This window comes from Bactrocera oleae, chromosome 3 (assembly GCF_042242935.1).
Source record: "Bactrocera oleae isolate idBacOlea1 chromosome 3, idBacOlea1, whole genome shotgun sequence".
In the NCBI taxonomy this organism is placed as follows: Eukaryota; Metazoa; Arthropoda; class Insecta; order Diptera; family Tephritidae; genus Bactrocera; species Bactrocera oleae.
In genome coordinates this window covers 89,430,255-89,448,779 of record NC_091537.1, presented here as the reverse complement: position 1 = coordinate 89,448,779, position 18,525 = coordinate 89,430,255, and the positions used below count along the sequence as shown (strand labels likewise).

The window sequence follows — 18,525 nt, the reverse complement described above, 5'->3', positions numbered from 1 at the left end:
ACATTTGAGCCATTCACAATGGTAAATCTTGTCTAAATTCTGTACAATAAATTATTGTAACATTAAAGAAAGCGATTATACCACTTTAATGAGATATCGGTATATCCTACCCTACTACTCGCTAACTTTGTTGTTGCTTTTCATAAAAAAAGAACAGCGGTCATCAGGGCAAATCGATGGCACCTAATATTGTTTTAGAATTGCAAAGGTTTCTTTTGCAATAGTCCACGTTGTTAGATTTATATTTTAGTACACAAAGTATATACATGCATAAACTATGGAGAGTGGCGAATCGAACAAACATTTGGCATAAATCACATAGATTGGCATAAATAAATAAGCAGTTTTACAACTTTAAAAAGGAGTTTTGATATTGAAATCTTCGAAAAAACTGTAGAGAGTAGCAAATCGAACGAACATTTGGTATAAGCAACAATCAGAGATATAATATCAAACAGTTTTACAACTTCTATATATTATATATTCAATGTATCTTTTTATTGAAATCCACAAAATAACTTCCCTTTAATTTTATATTTAAGTTCTTTGACAAGAGAGGAGAACTCAAAATAGCAAGCAGAAAAGTGATATAGGTATATATCAAATCTGGTTCATGTTTGTTCCTGTAGTTGAACAGTTCGTATATGAGGTGGGAACATATTTTACTCTTCACGCATCGAAGGAGCTTGGTGCCAAACAGCAAAATTGTAAAAATTTAAGACTGTACAAATGAAAAAATAATTTTTTTGGTCCTATAGCAGATAGATAAAGCGGTTTTTTTTCCAATTGCATTCATATTTATGTTTTAATTAAGTTTTTTCTATAAACATTTAAACCTAACTAAATGTACTTTTTATCACAAACCTATTTTATTATTTTATGTACGTTTAATATTTTAATAACACCAAGCTTAGCATATTCACAAAAATACATAATTTTTTAAATACAGTACATAAAGGTTAAACTTTAAGAAATTCCAATAAATAATTTTACAAACATAAAGTATATGCTGTAATACTATAACACAAACATAATCTTATCTAAATCTTACAATAATCTTGGAAATTTTTTAATTTGATTTCTCTAATTAAAATATTAGCTTTAACATGTAGTACAGAGTTATATATACATAAATATTTGTATAATTAAGTAAAAGCTTAATACTAAGTTACCTATACTTCAAAGAGAATTCACGCATTTATTGGACTCGCATTACCCAATAAGCTTATGATCGAGAAAGGATGAGACTTGATGCTGGTGGGAGGCCGCTTGACAGGTGGCGGCAGCATATGCACACCAACAGCTTTATTGTTCAACTTCGACGCGCTTTCTGTAGCTGAGGCGTCACTCTCATCATCAACATTCACGACATCAATCTCGGATTCGTCGTCGGCGGAAAGGTGTGTTTGTGCCATAAGCAGCTCTAATTGCTCCAGGTATGCAGTAGCGCGCAACACCTCTTCCATCATTGCCTCCTGTTGCTGTTCAAGCTCCTTACATTCCTCTTCGATAGCGATCTGTTCCAGCTTTTTGACACGACGACTCATACGGCAAGCGATGGTGTTTTTATTGCGACGCTCTTGATCCCGGGGCGACCGCTCTTTCTTCGGAAACTGGCGCACCATATTCATGTGATAAGTGCAAATGCTGCGCAGCTTATCCTCGCCAATACGTGACAATACCGCAGTGGCGTCCAATTCCTTGTCGCTGTTACTGGCTATAGGACCAGCAATTATGGGCAATTCCAAGGTGCCAACTTCAGTAGGCTTCAGCACTGCTTTAATGCTGTTGACACTCACCGGGCTGACACTTTTGTTCGACAAATTTGTTTTGTTGCGCTTGTTGGCGGAGGGGTTGACGGTGCTTGTGTTGGTGAAGACATCAATGACGCTACTGCCTTTGATAAGTTTGGTGGCACTAATTCTGCTAGAACGGCTGTTGTTGCCTCGCTTTGTCAGCGTTGTGTAATTTTGTTTTGCCGAAATACCGCCGGTTTGCACATTCACAGTCTTCTGTTTCTTCTTCGGCGGTTGTGCGAGCAACGATGGCTTTAGGAGGCGTTTGAGTTGTTGGCTTGGTTGTGAGTTATTGGCTGCTACCTGTTTCTTTGGTGTTAATGCAACGCCGCTGTCCTCGCTGGGATTGGATGTGCCACATTGACCACTGGACATTAAGCGTGGCCGCTTGCTGCTTGGTGTGCTGGAGGCATTAAAGCGCGTCACAAAACCCATATATTCAGAAGAGCAATTCGAGTCGGACGAAAAGGGTGTTGAAACGCGCTCAACACCATAAAAGTGTGGATTGAGTAATAAAACGTTTGCCGGTGAGCAGCGTGCGCGATGGAGTTGCTCCAGCTCTTGTAGCACATCTTCTTCACGTGGACGCTTGCCCTGATCGAACTTTTTGTGGCGATAGAGATAATCCTCGGCCTTTTCATGCATAGATAGATCCATTTTTTTCTTAAGTAATTTTTTGCACGAATTTCTTCGAAATCATTTAACACTTTTAACTTGTAATAAATTTGTGAAGAATTTCTACGAAATAATTTGGAATTTTCTTCTGGCTTTGCTTCTGCGCAGTCAGTATGTTGTCACAATGCTTAAATTCTTAGTAATGATCTAGCTGGCCCTCGACAGCACCAATTTATATGCCACAAAATGTTGCGATATCAGCACACTTGAAGGGCCGCACACATTCTTAGCTGATAACACTCGTAGCACAAACAAAAGATTTGTTTACGTTTTCGTTTTTATTTTTCAGGGATTCTTTTTCAAATATGCTTTTGCAAAACAACATTCAATCCATTGACAAATTTTGGCACAAACAAGTATTATTGTGTATTTGTTTACGTGTTCGTATGCACCTTTATGCTGTCTTAGCGGCTACGCAGCGTTAACGCCTTGCATCCTACACTGGAAGAGCCGTCGCTGCGATCCTCGCTGACATGCTAATGTTGTTTTCGTTTTAGTTGTTGTTTTGTTTTGCCGTGTGTTTACATTTTTCCTGACTTTCTGCTCGAAAGTACAGCTCATATTTTAATATAACACTATTTACAAATAGTTAGGTTGAAATTAATTGAAATATCAAAAATAATATATTTTTTTACATAATTCATAGTATTAAATAATATTAAAAATAAGTATTAGCATTTAGAATAAATGAAAAATATCATTTTAACTCACTTCTGATAATCTATATACAAGTACATATTGGTAAACATGTATGTATATACTTTATCTTTATTTTGCTTTGGCGAAAATTATTTACAAGCACTTCCAGTAAAATAATCGTAATTATGACTCTTATGCATTATCGTGGAAATAATTTTAATTTAATTAAAATAAAATTTAATTAATTTCAACACGTTCTTTTGAGCTGATGACCCATATCTAACTGGCGTTACAAGCTATTGAGCTGTAATTGATGTTGTGTGCAGGTAACGGTAATGATCCTCTCAATATACAATATAATTGATTATTATAATGGCTTAATTAATATATGTAAGCGAGATAGAAGTATTACAATCTCTAGAATAATAAAGTAAAGTAAAATGTAAGATAAATTAACCCTTAGTTGTGCTATAACAAACGAACTTATACATTTTAATGTTTTAAATAAATTTAATTGATTTTTAATGTAAATGTCGAATCGTATATAACAAGCATATACAAACGATAGCTATTTGTATAGTTAAAAATATATTTATCTTAAGAAACTATTACATTTACTTCCACAACTCGTAACACTTATACAGAATTTAATTTGTTTTATTTCATAACAAAATATTTTATAATACATATAATACCTTTAATCCTTTTTGGTTTAATTAAAATAATAATGAACTAAGTTACAAGCATATATGAACTGAAAAAAAACAACAAAATAATTAGAGCTGACGCTTCGCTGACAGCTTTCCATATATCAGAGGGTGGACATGTTTGTGACTATCTGAAAGAGCGTTTTTTAGGCGTCGAGATTCAAAACTGCTCAGCTACAGAAACAAAAATTTCACACGCTAAGATTTTTTATAACGTTATAATAAATTGTTACGATTTTATTTATTAACAGAAAGCAATATAGAATTTTTAATTTTGAAAAGTGAGTCAGATAAATAAAATGTGCAGGAATGACAATAAAAATCATAACATATACGGCGGAATGGTTCGTTGAGTTCGAAATTTGATCTGCAAGATTTTAAAAATAAGAGTCTTAACTGCCTCGAAAAACGAAGCGGGATATTGAATTAAATTTCAGACAGGATTTTCACTAAGAATATTATGCCAACCATTTCCCCACGACTAGATAGTGTAAGTAGATAGGAGGTAGACTTACACCAGAATCCCATCGGAAATGCCCTAAGGCGAAAATTAAAAGTTGTTTTTGAACAGATTCTAACTTGTCAGAATGGATATGGTAACTAGGGTTCTATACCACAGAGCCATATTCCAATATAGGTCGAACCAAAGTTGTAAAAAGAGGTTTAGTAACGTACGAATATCTAAATTCTTTAGACCAACATTTAACAAAACTAAGAGCAGCTTTTGCTTTCAAAACTATGGTATCAATATGAAGACTAAAATTAAGCTTAGGGTTCATATTGACTCCCAAATCAACATAGTTAAAAACTTGCTCTAGACTATGGTGATCAATATGAATAAAAGCTACGTATATGCGATTGTGATCTGACCTGAACAATAAATTGGGAGTTTATTGTGTCGCTTTAGAAAATAATCTATGTCAAATTTCGTGAGGATAACTTGTAAAATAAAAAGGTTTTCATACAAGAACTTCATTTGACCCAGCTCGTCGCGCTGATAATTTATTCTAAGTTTTACGAACTTCGTAGAAAGCTTAACATACTCTGTTAAGACTATATTTGGCTAATGGAATATATTTTATTGATTTTTTATTTATTTATTATTATATATTTGTTATTAGAACCGTATAAAGCGGCATAAATAAAATTCTTTAATCATAACTAATGAAGACTGGTTCAGCGACACTCGTGTGAATGATTGAAGACATATACAGGGTGCGACATTTTCGGTATTTGCACAATTTTGTCTACTACTGACGAGTTGGCATGGTTAGAAACGGTGTGAAAACCTTAATTTAGTACAATAATAAGCGATATGCAGTTAATTTTTATCCGATTGACTTCTTTACAGGTGGTTATTTGAAAACCAAATTGTACGCTAGCAATCCTCAGGAATGCCGTTTCAAAATGACCTAAATAAATTGTTGATAACCGAGTTAAAAAAAAATATTTGTTATATAAACAAAAGTGTCTACATGCCGACATTGAAGATTGTGCACCCTGTAGGTAACTAAGAAGATGGTTTGAATGGTATGTTTTTTCCCTTAAGTTTAAGTAATATTAAAATAAAGGAACTGGTTCTTGAAAGTCGTCGTTTCAACTTTACGGATACTGTAAAAACTGAAATACATCTAGCAATTATTTATCCGGAATGATCACAGCGACAAGTTTACGGGGTTTATTTTTAATTAGTATAATCAGCGTTTGTAAATAATTGAACAGAGATTGTACAATGTATATGCACTTCAACGAAAATTATTTGTGTTCATCTGACTTTGTATATTAGAGATGATTTGAATTGCGCTTATCGCCGGAAACGACAGCGTTTATTTAGCTTTTGAAAAACTAATAGACTTGAAAGGTTTACTCACTACAACGGAGATAGTGCGTGAACACACATAAAGAAGTTTATTTGTAAGCGCATGATAAGTTTGGACTTTTGACAGCCTGTTAGATTAGCTTCGAATTTTCATCGCGCATCTAAGGGATATTTCGCTATTTTTTTGACATTGAAATTTATAGAAAGCACAACTCAGCGATAATTCAATGATAATGAAATAAATTTCTTGAATGTAAATATATGTATTTGTTAGATACTTTAGGTGATCTTGTTTAAACTACTGTAGTGGCATAAATATTACTAAAATCTTAGCTTCATATAATTTCGGGTTCGTTTCGGTTAGATATGTATAAAACCGGTTCACACGATTATTGCGTCTGATTTTTGCGTGTTAAATTTCAGTTTCTCCTACACCAAAAATAAGGAAAGAATTTTTTTTGTAATAAAGTTTGGTTTTGTAGAAATTTTTGTATTTATTTTATGTCCGCATGGGCAAATCAGGACCATATGTATCAAGCAAAAGCACACTTTAAGAGCTAAAAAAAAAATATTCTAGTGTTTTCAATGTCTAGAATTAGAATTTGAGCATGATCTAAGAAACCCAAAAAAGTTCTCACTTGAAGATGCTGTCCATACAATATTCTACGGTAGAAAAAATTAAAAATTTAAAAAAGAACCGCGTTTAAAAAAATGTTGAATTTTACTTCGGTCTTTTTTGGCCTGGCAAAATTTGATTTGATAATTTGAATGGAACTGATTGAACTGAGCGGCTACATTTTAAAAGGCTGTCATCTCAAAAATATTGTAAATATTAATTTATAATTTTAGTATGGTATTTTTAAAGTCTAAGACTATGGAAATACCACAAAAAATATGAAATTCTTTAATTTTTTCAAAAGTTCACACTAGATGTGCTTTTACGCAAATCTTTTGTATATACTATTAAATAATTCATTTGAACTAGTACTAGGGTATTTAGGAATCTCACCTAGGTAGTATTGCGATTGATTTCAAAGCAGTTGTTTGTTCGATTCGCAACTCTCAAAACTTTGACATGTTAAAGTCAGTTAATGATTGGTTCTTAACAATCATAGTCTACGAACGGGTTTGCGTAAATCATATTTCCTTTACAGCTCAATCATAACTTGAGTTTTCCAAATATCAATTTGATCGCTCATCATTCCGACAAAAGTAGATACATACGAGTATATGCACACTACCGATTATGGTTAAATATAATATGTATAATATTTTCGGTCAATACCAAATTCGCGGAAATGATTAGAAAGTAGTTATTTAGTAAATTGTATGACGCCAAAGGCCTTCGATTCTTCAAAAACAAATAAATTTCGAAAAAGAAGAGCTCTAATGTCTTATCAGACGCACAGTAGGTTTGGGGTAAATAAAGATGAATTGTAAAGACAATTTTATAAACGCATTCTTTCGCTATTTAATACACATATACACATTCACCTAAGTATGCATTTGAACCGTGCAGCAAGACCATCACTAATTGAACAAAATGCCACAGCATTGAATCGACACACATAAATAGAAAAGCAAATAGAAAGAAATTTGAGACTAAAAAGTAGAAACTGCAACTAAGCCGCTCGATGCCAAAATGCACGGCAGGATACATCATACTTGAACATACATACATATGTATGTAAACAAGGTGATAACATCATCGAGCAAGCTGCTGTGCAAGTGTGAGCATGTATGAATAAGAATAAGTGAGCGCTTAGTGTGGCATGCCACACTTGGCATTCAGTTGAATGGATGTTTGTGAAACGATTTGTGGCAAAATTGATCGCGCCAAAAGCAAATGCGTGTGTCAATAAATAGCCACCTGCTGTGCTGAACTGATGGCGATCGACCAGTAGCGCATTGAAAGCGTGTATTCGATAGTGTCAAACGTTCGTGAAATAATGTTATTTGTGTCGAAATGTTGAAGATGTTTAGATTAGTACAGTTAGCGCCGAAGTATGGATTATGAATTCAGAAATGGTGTTTGCGACCTTGAACCAAAGAGCGAAATGTGATAAGCAACTCGTGTGATGCTTTAAGACGCGGCAAAAAGGGAAGGGAACTTTAGTACAGCCACTTCTACATATTATGTCGATGGTGCACTAAAGCCAAAGGTGATAGCAACCGTTCATTAGCAGGTATTTGTTTTGGTACAATCTAAAACTCTTGTCATAAAAACATCACAAAGCCATGGAAAATTGTTTTTATTAATATGACGGAATTATCCTAACCATCTGAAGGTCACACCAGATGTACATAGATAGATAGAATAGCACAGAAAAATTACGTAAAGGGTTATACCGGCAACAGGGTTGCAATGTCACGTACCGTAAGACTGTGTATAACGGCACATATTGTGCCATCTTTCGTTTTACTAATACCAATTCTTTAAAAGTCGAGCTCTTTCCTGCAAAGTTTTTAACAACTAGGATGGGTTACCATGTTGTTTTAGCATTTAGCAAGTTTGAACAGAGTTGAAAAATTTTATTTCTTCTAAATAGTAAAGCAAATAATATAAGTTTTCATGGATTTTTAAGAAGTATTTTTAGTTGTACATGTAAATGTTTTTAAATTTATGACAAAAAAACCTGTATATATCATTTCGTCTAACCCCTCTGGTTGGTCTCAAAGTAAACCTAACTCTGATATTTTTCTTTCCATACAAAAAAAATAGCATTGTGTGCTCAGAAAAGTTGTGTTGGATGACTGTAAAATTATGTGAGATAATAAATGTAATTGGCATCTTAAACAAAAGGAATTCAAGAATTTCGGTTGCCATCGTTGCCTTTGATCACGATATTTATTTCCTCTCTTAAACGAGGTCCTTCAATATGGAAACAGTCAATTATAATCCCTACATACATTGAAAACTATAGGGTTGCAATACCCCTATCAGTTATTTATAAACTTTATCATCGCTGACTAAATAACCTTTTCGATTTGTCCATTACTTTATTCTCCTTAGCATGGATTTCGTAATGGGATATCTACCTAACAAATTTAACTGACTTACCATGTATCATTGGGTTTTACAAATGTTATGTACATTGACTTTAGCATAGCTTACGATAAAGAAAATCTTTCGACTCTCGTACATAAACTTGATCTTTTTGGCTTTCAGTCAAGACATCTTTAATCGGTATCTTCTTATCTTTATAATACAACACAACGGGTGATATTTAATGATACTCTTTCAGATACAATTAATGTCTTTTCAGGTATTCCGCAAGGTAGTCATCTTCGTCCGATTCTGTTGTTGAAATTTAATTATTAATATAATTTATTTCTTCTGCAGAATACCCAAAAATTTTATTATATGCCGCCAACGTAAAGCTTTTTAAATCATACACTTCAACTGAGGAAAGTTGTCTGTTGCAAACAGACTTGAACAATATGGTTGCATTTGTCATTGAATCTCAATAAATGTAAGACGATGTGCTTTTTCCGTAGATCTATGCAACCCCCTCCTTACACAATAAAAAACTATAGAGTAGAGCAAGTTTTTAACTTTGTTGATTTGGGAGTCAATATGACCCCTAAGCTTAATTTTAGTCTTCATATTAATACCATAGTTTTGAAAGCAGAAGGTGCTCTTAGTTTTGTTAAATGTTGGTCCAAAGAATTTAGAGATTCGTATGTTATTAAACCTCTTTTTACAACTTTGGTTAGACCTATATTGGAATATGGCTCTGTGGTATCGAACCCTAGCTACCAAACCCATTCTGACAAGTTAGAATCTGTTTAAAAATAATCTTAAAACTTATAAATCTGCCTACACTTTCCTATTCTTAGTGAAAATCTTGAATGGAACAATGTGCAGTTCTTTTCTTCTATCTGATATTAAATTTAATAACCCGGTTCGCTTTTCGAATCAATTTAGACCTTAACTGTTAAAATCCTGTAGATCAAATTTCGAACTAAACGAACCATTCCGCCGTATATGTCACGATTTTAATTCTCATTCGAGCACATTTGACTTATCTGACCCAATATATTTATAAAATTAAACTTTATTGCTTTGCCTTAGTAAATAAAAATCTAACAATTTATTATAACGCAATTATAAATCTTAGCTGTTGAAATTTTTGTTTCTGTAGCTAAGCAGTTTTGGATTTCAACACTTAAAAACTCTTTTGCCTTTTCTGACTCGGCTAATTCCGCACTTATGCAGATTGCGACCCTCGTGTCGGTTGGGCGGGAGGAGAAGTAAAGTATCCACGTATGAACCAGTTAATAAATATATAATTGAAAGCTGAACATAATTACATATAGAGAAAGATAGCGAGTACGCTCTCATTTTAGATCTTCAATCTCTTATTTCTATTTTCTTGCTCAAAAACTTTAAGGTGGAGCGTCAATATAATTTTATGAAAAGTTGCCTTTTCGGATATTGCGATTTTTTTTTTTTTCTTAAGCCATTTTAATAAATACGCACATATTTATAATTTTTATATAATTGTTTTTGTCATATTATATTGAAAGTTATTTCTTTTTAAATAATTATATTTACAGATATTTCTTAACCAACAAGAAGGTGAACAATTTTACCTCCAAAATTTCTGGCCATTAAGCTGATTCAAAAAAAAAGCATTCCACCCTAATAGACTAGCTACAAATATTGACAGAAACTTTTACAATATAAAGGCAATGCAGTGGGAAATCTCAAGCCTTTTACCACTCCAAAATTTGCTAAAAGCCTAATTACAAAACACACATAAAGCGTTAATCTTTACAATTCTAGAGTTAATCGAATTTTTGTAATCCTCCGTTATCTCGTATCTACTGTTTAACCTTTTTCCGAATATTCTCGATAGTGGTGGACTTTTAAGAATTCTTTATAGTCTACCGTTAAGTAATATCCATTGTTAAGAAAGGTCCTTGTGCAACATTGAAATATTTAGAAACGTCTACCTCTTTCGGTCAACTACCTGTTCCCGTAGGCTTTGCGAGAATGCAATGTCAATACCTTTAACTACAGCTGACCGCAGCATGTGCAATAAAATATTTATATGAAGTACTGTAAAAAATATTTGACCGTTATTTTTAAACTTCTGAGAATTCAGTACCTCCTTCAACATATTTCTTTCTAAAATGTAAGATAAAATGAGAGTTAAATGTAATTACTTATGGCCAGGACCGTAGAGAGTAAATTGGTTAGGATATAGAATGCGTCGCTGATCTATAAATTGATTGATATATATTTTTTGTTTTGAGAAAAATTTGTTTAATTTTACCATATACATACATATGTATATATTTTTTGTTAATGTTGCCGAGTATGCTGGAATACTTATACAAGTATGATAAATTGATAATGATCGAGTAAAGCATCCAAAAGAAACTTGATGCAGATTTGAAAAAATGTTCTTTTTTAATTCATGTTGAAAGTTAAAAAGTCTAGCAACAAGAAAGGGAACCAGACTACAAAAAATTTTGCAGAGCACCGGGCCACTTAACAACGCCGGGCCCGGAAGGAATTATTCCCGATCTTCTCGGCCTCTCCTTCACTCCAAATGGCTTCGTAAAAATACAGTCACAAAGATTGCTGATACACATTTCTTTTGTTAAAATATTCATAAAAACTTGGAAAACAATAAAATTTAAATAATAATAATAACATATGTCATTCGAGTTCACTCTCGCCTACCTGCGCGTGTTGACTGAAGGACAACAAAGTGAAGAAGTCTAAGTGCTTTAAAAATTTTACAAAAAGGCTTTCCATTCTGTGCAATAAAGGATTAGCGGTTTAAAGAAGGCTTCTGAAAATTCATTAGAACTATTATTGTTATTTCAATTAAAGTTAAATTGGGTTGCTCAAATCACCTCAGAACAAAAGCAGGGAAACAGGTAAAATATAAAAATAATGTGCAGTACCTGCTAACGATGAGCAATCTCGCAACCTTTCGACAGTTCAGCTATAAAAAGTCTTTACACTCTGCCGTTCAGCGTCATTCCTTCAGATAAACTCAGCAGGAATAAGTCGTAAAATCAAAATCTCAAAAAATGATGCACATTATTAATATCCATCCAAGCACAACAGTTGCAGCCAACGGCTACAGTTCAAACGGCAGAACCATGCATTCGCAATGTTCTTCGAAATTTCTCGGAAACAATACGGTAAAGAAGCCGAAATATTGCCCTTACTTTCGTCCATGGGTCACTGAGGAAACCGAAGCTAAGTCAATCCAATCGCTGGAAGAACGGGTAACGGACACACTGCATGACAAACATTTGGAATACACAGCACATAAGGTGGAAAACTTGATCAATCCGTTGACGAACTCTAATAATGTGACAAGTATACCCGCAACAACGACGATACCGCCATCAAGTATGGCAGCAATTCAGCAATCTATGGTTAATGCTAATGCTATTCCTATCATGCCACCATCACTCACACCACCGACCTCACCGTATGCCGAACGATTTGGAGACTTTACTATGGACATGAGACCGCTCTATACCCAAGCGTCATATGTGAATACCGCAGGGAATATGCTAGCATATCCAACAAATTATAGACCTACAAATCAATATATGTTTAATGTTTTGCACCCACAACGGCCACTGCTTATACCAGCACAGCCGGGACCTGCACATAGTGTGGTTAGTACGCTACCTTACACCTCACTACCAATGAACTCAACGGCAGGTCAATACTACCATACTAACGTCGCACCACCTTGGTCAAACGTAACGTACAGGAATAATGTGACAACACAATATATACAACAGCCTGTAGCAAATCAAGTTTATCCAACTGCAATGCAACAAAATAAGATTGATAGAATACAAGAACGTTCCTCGTCAGCACCCCCATCACCGAAACGCGCAAAGCAACTTAAACGGAAGGCAGCAGAATTGCCAAGGTCGCGGAGCTTTCCTAATAGCGCCGCACTGAACTCGCTGGCAACCCAATCAAATATGGATAACAAAACACTCTGGCCAGAAGTTCAAGTAGCCTTAACAACATCTCATCGCGACAATGAACCCAAAAATCAAGCCAAGAACACCAAAAATCGTCAATCGAAACAAGCGGACAAGCCAAATATCTCTGACAAGGCTCCATCAAAACCACCCACCTCGACAAAAACATTATTGCCGGCGGCAGCGACTTCCAACTCCAACGCTATTAAACGAAAATCTATCGATGATCTAGCGGAACAGGTAACAGTTTCTGCAAAGAAATTAAAAATGATATCTTCGGCGTTTAAATTAGAAGATATTTTGGCATATCGCCCAAATATGGCGCGCCATCGCCCGAAGAAGGACGAATCGAAGGAGGCGCAACTTGCGCGTGAACAAAACACCATCGCTTGCCGAAAATATAGACGTATGCGAAGAATAGCAAAAATTTTGGAACAGAAAATGGTTGAAGCCGAATCAGTAAGCCATTTTGTGAACATTATATAATGACTACTTTGAGCCAGTAAATAAAACATGTAATACAGACAATTTTGAAAATTGTAATAAATATTACTTTATAAATTTGTACTTTAAATACTGATTTTTTTTTAATATGATGTAAACATGTATATATATTTATATGTAAATATGTAAATTTTTAAATGTAAAGTAATTGTAAGTGCAGCGAAAATAATAAAATCTGATAATTGTTTGGAACAAGTTTACAATAACTGAAATATTTGGATAAACTTTCGAGCTGGTGTTTGGGCAAATAAAAACACAATCATAGATTTTTTATAATCATGTGGGTTGTACAATTCCGTATCAAGATTAATTGCCAGGGTATTCCACAAAAAAGTCAGCAAAGCACATGTGCAATGGAATGACTACGAGGTCTGTTCAAAGGAAAAGGTGAATTTTTATTTTTCGCGGTCTGTGTACATTCGATTTTCGATCTTTGTTTTTGTAGGAGCCAATTTCGATATTTGTTTTTGACTACAGAAAAGATAAGTCACGTTTTTGTGTGCTCTTCCACTTTTGACTTTTAAAGGAAATGGATAATGTATTAAATTTTGCGTTAAAAATGGAATAATGCGCTCCAAGACATTTAAAATGTTGACTGTGGCATTCGGTGGGTCCAATTTGTCTCAAAAAAGTATTTATAAGTGATACAAGCGCTTTGCAGAAGGCCGAGAAAATGTGGATGAAGATAAGCATCCTGGAAGTGCGACTATTCAATTTTCTCGAACTTTTTGGGCATGAAACATGTGGTAATCATGCGCCAACCAGCAGATTTGGATTCCTACCACTTTTTACTATTCCCAAAACTGAAGAAACCAATGAAAGGAAAGCGTTTTGCCACAATTGATGAGATCAAGTAAGAATCGAAAGAAAAGCTGATGGCCATACCGAAAAGCGCATTTCAGAAATGCTTCGAGGATTAAAAAAACGTCGGCACAAGTGTATTATATCCTAGGGGGATTATTTTGAAGGGAACAAAATAGATATTGATGAATAAATAAATAGTTTTCAAAAAAAAATTCAAAATCCACCTTTTCCTTTGAACACACTTCGTAGATGGCACATGAACTCAACCAGAGTTGCTAGAATAATAAAAATCATTATATGTTGCATATGGGAGCTGGGGTAATTCGTGGACTGGTTTCACCAATTTTCGGCAATAAATTCTAATGTATATTATATTATATGGTACGACTACTTAATTTTGGTGCGATATCCTACATATTGATTGATATAATATATATAGTATAAGTCAACAGGTAGTTTGAAAATCTTTAGCCTTTTTTAAAAAAGTTCAAAATGTCAAAGTTCCAAACAACTTGACTGGAACCATCCAAGCACTTTCTGCTTCATTGTTCAACTGAAAGACTGAAATTGAAACACCTCGGCAGTCTTACCTTTAGCGAACTAGGAGAGATAGCCGAAAATGATATACAAATTTTTGTTAGGCAAAAAGCGCTTTGTCGATTTATGGGGTTTGGCGTTTATACTGGATCGTAAACAAAAAAGTTGTGAAATGAATTAAAAGAAAAGAGACATGACAAATTTCACTTTACAAAATATTTTTATTGTTTGCATTATTTGCAAAAGTTTGCAAAAATATAAAATAACACAATATTTCACCCTTATTTTAAAAGTATATAAAAGTAAATCTGTTAGCAATTACTAAGGGTTAGTATATTATTTTGAAATAAAATATATCAAATATGCTTTGCTACTACAGAGAGCAGAGAGTTCTATATATTCATAACATTTAAACATAACCGGTGTAAAACAACAAACACAACTTAAAATATACAAATTTATAGTACATAAATGTATTTCAAAACAGTGCTTACAAACTAGATATTATTTAAATTAAATTTATTTGTATTATTTTATATAAATAGAATATTATTCACAATCTCAGAGTCTCTGTTGCTTTTCCCGTTTTTAACAGCAATCTATCAATGTAGCCAAATGTTGCTTGACGTATTTCAACAAATTTCTGATACTGTATGCGTACTGAGAGAACAACAGTTCACCAGTAGGAATATCGCTCCGTAAGCATAGAGAAAGATCGATCAGTCTTTCGACTCTAGCATAGATATGTAACGGTATGTGTACATAACAATATTCCAGCTCCTTGTTGTAAATCAGCTGTTGTGTAGAAAATGATGTTCAAGGTAAGCGTGGGTGATACTGATTTAGCTGGTACTCACTGTCAATGGAGAACGCGGTTATCAAATTACTATCGAAATTATACCACAATTCAGCTTGTTGAGCTTTCAGTACAATATTAATTACACAAGGACTCAACCAACTCAACATTACTGTACTTCAACGGAGTTTTTCTGATCCAATTACGTTTGAAGGTCTTTGGAGGTTATTAGCGGGAGCGCCAGAACTTAAGTCGATGATCGGTCTTCAGAATGTGGTACTCCAATACTGTTTTTCCACAAAGCGATCTGTTTAGTCAACCTTTATATGTGTAGAAACAGACCAGCTACATGGCGTGAAACCTGATTAAATATATAAGACTAAATTATGTACGTTTTCATCGGTACAGAGACTGGTTTGTACATCCCGACACGCCGCTTCTATGATTACCACTCATCAGCAATATAGATAGTTTCACTTATCGTCTTGGATTTCATTCCTCTGTGTCTTTAGAAGAAGCCTTCAGATACCATGAAACGATATGACCATGTATTCGATATGACCACCTTCCTTACTACTGATGACTGCTGCATGGTTTTTAATGCAACCAATTGGTGACGAGAAAGAATAGGCTCTGATTTCAGAGCTCGAACACTAAGGAGATTAAACCACCAAAAGAAGTAAACGATCCCATTTGCCGTGAAGGCGCAGGCCATTTGGCATTACCCAGAGTGCACCAACGGGGAGGCGACCTGCATTACACTCCAAAAATGCTGTGATGTTCCTTCTTTCTTTCAAACAACCTATAAATATATATAACTTAGTAAATAAACTAGATTCTCTAGTTACTTGCGGCCTTTTAACTTTTGACTGGGGTTAAGTAAAAGGACGAAAATAACCGAAGAATCAGGTTCGTAAAGTCGGCTCTCTAGCTACTTGCAGTTTCTTGAACTTATAAGTGGAAGCCGGAAATAACTGCAGAACCTCCTTTCTCTACCTAAAAAAATTAAACAAAATAAACTCTCTAGTTACTTGGAGCTTTTTGAACTTTTGGAAAAACTGGATTCTTAAAGTTGGCTCTCTAGTTGCTTGCAGCTTTTTAAACTTCCGGTAGCATTAAGTAAAAAGCCGGAAACAACCGGAGAACTTCCTTATAAAAAAAAATAAAATAAAACAAACAATAAAACAAGTATCTTTAGTTACTTGCAGCTTTTTGAACTTGTGGATAAAGTTAAGTAAAAAGCCAGAAATAACCGAAGAACCGCTTTCTTAGAACCTATCTAAAAACAAATATTTACAAAATTCTTATCGATTTTTACTATTTCAAAAGCGTAGTATTTAAACGCTTTAGTCGCCGACTCTTCCGGCAAGCGATCGTATTACGATCACGTCGTAACTGTTCCTCTACTGTGCGATGTTTTGCAGGAAACTTACGTGCCTTTTGTGGTTTGTAAGGTAAAATCTCTTCCAAATCCGCAAGAGTTAAGTTATTTCGCAAACTTGAAAATTTTCGGGGTCGCCTTAAAGATTGCTCCCTTTGATGTGGCACATTAACGTTGGTGATATTTGGCTGCATGCGAGTTGTTGTCCTACCCAAGTAATAAGCACCAGCACTTTCTTGTACAGGAGGTGCCGAATATGCTGGGATATTCGACAAAAAGTCTTTTTGTTGTTTTCGGACGGAGTTTCTATATACAACTTGCTCTGCTGGAGGAACCAGATGAGGTTGAATATATGGCAGAACACCTATTTGTTGCATTAGGACAGAATTTGCATATAAATTTTGTCCATTTGAAGGAACGAAATATGAAATAATAAATGGAAGCATTGGGATCTGTGTCTGGTATGGCTGCGCGATACTATATCTATAATTTTCCGACCTGGCTAACGTTGGATAATTACCAAAAATTTCTCCGAGAGGAGGGGTCCGATATGAAGAAGGAGAAGTTATCGGTGGGGATGCTGGCGGCATTCCAAATTTTTTTGATTGAATAGAATCTATTTCCCATGGTCTAAAGGGTTTAAACTTGCCTTGCACAGATTGCACCATTGTAAATTTATTCAACAACTCTGAAAATATTTGAAATAATTAGCAGCTCTTGATGTGCACTCTCGGATGACTGTTAAAGAAATGATTATTACTTAGCACTCTCGTCCATTTATATTCACAATATGAATGTAAACATCTGGGTGAGTACACATAGGACAATCAACCTTTAAATAGGTAAGAAGCTAACAGGTAGGCAAAGTTATTAATTTCTCTTTTGCTCTTCAATAAAAGCACTAATCTAAGTTGCGGTAAAACGCTCTCCGCAGGTAGACAAACTTAACATATAGACATACCTTTTGTTCTGCAATGAAACAAATGACCTTGCCCCAATAGTTTGTGAAAAAAAGGTTATTCAATCGAATATTAATACATGTAACTCTAGTGATTGAGGAAATGAGGTTAATATAAATTTTGTAGAGAATATTGATACCAAGAATAAAAAATTAAGTTTTGATGGAAACAAGAATGCACTCTTATTTCAAGAATGTCATAAACTTAAATTAACCAAAATTTACCTGTACTCGACGTCGTTTTTGCAAAAAATTCAGATTTTAGTACAAGCCATTAACTCGTTTCATACCCAAAACATTAACGAAATGGTGTCGAGTCCATAAGAAATGTTGACCTCCTCTGCTTTTACTCAGATGCAAAGACCTTAATGGCAGAGAATGTGGATTAGTTACATTCGCTGCATAGAACTTTTGCTTCCTTTTACTTCAGACATTTGCTTTGACAGAAAAGTTCGATGTATACTTTTGTATGAGCAGAGAATGTAAATTATAACATATAATTTATATATATATTATTTACATTCTTTGATTTTTGAATAGAATATTTTATCAGAGAACGTAAATGAATATTCATCAACATTCTCTGATTTTATCGATGAGAACTTCTTTGCCGACTTTAGATCAAAGCAATCTTCAATTAAGGAATGTACCGATAGATGTCCCTTTTGACAGTAGTTGCTGTCTTTTTAAAGCAAGCTTATAATTTATATTAAATAAAAAAATTCTTGAGTCACTGATGGGACAAAAATTTAATCTTGTTTTAACTTCTCGGAATTATCCTTTGGAATTGATGAGCTACAACAACAAAATTTGCATTTGCTTCAGATATTTCAATAACGGTCTTATACCTTCATATATAATAATTAATATTTAATAATCACGATATTAAGTAGGGGGAGTAGGGTTTTAAATTTTTTTTCGAATTCGTTTATTT

The 18,525-nt window shown here is 34.2% G+C and overlaps 2 protein-coding genes and 1 long non-coding RNA gene across 3 annotated transcripts; 1 reads left to right on the top strand and 2 right to left on the bottom strand.

The window, feature by feature from the left end:
• Nucleotides 1-858: 858 nt before the first annotated feature.
• On the bottom strand, nucleotides 859-3,419 carry Mabi (Mabiki). Its single transcript, XM_014231147.3, has 2 exons — nucleotides 3,183-3,419; nucleotides 859-3,046 (listed from the first exon to the last, which is right to left on the bottom strand). Exon 2 carries the CDS (start codon nucleotides 2,451-2,453, stop codon nucleotides 1,191-1,193), a length of 1,263 nt encoding a protein of 420 aa, XP_014086622.2. The 5' UTR covers nucleotides 2,454-3,046; nucleotides 3,183-3,419; the 3' UTR covers nucleotides 859-1,190.
• Nucleotides 3,420-11,519: 8,100 nt separating this feature from the next.
• LOC106615118 (uncharacterized) lies at nucleotides 11,520-13,321 on the top strand. The gene has a single exon (XM_014231184.3). It carries the CDS (start codon nucleotides 11,688-11,690, stop codon nucleotides 13,095-13,097), a length of 1,410 nt encoding a protein of 469 aa, XP_014086659.2. The 5' UTR covers nucleotides 11,520-11,687; the 3' UTR covers nucleotides 13,098-13,321.
• A 1,578-nt stretch (nucleotides 13,322-14,899) lies between these two features.
• LOC138856336 (uncharacterized) lies at nucleotides 14,900-18,153 on the bottom strand. The gene is made up of 2 exons (XR_011395538.1): nucleotides 15,675-18,153; nucleotides 14,900-15,613 (listed from the first exon to the last, which is right to left on the bottom strand). It is a non-coding gene; the product is annotated as an uncharacterized lncRNA (long non-coding RNA).
• Nucleotides 18,154-18,525: the final 372 nt, after the last annotated feature.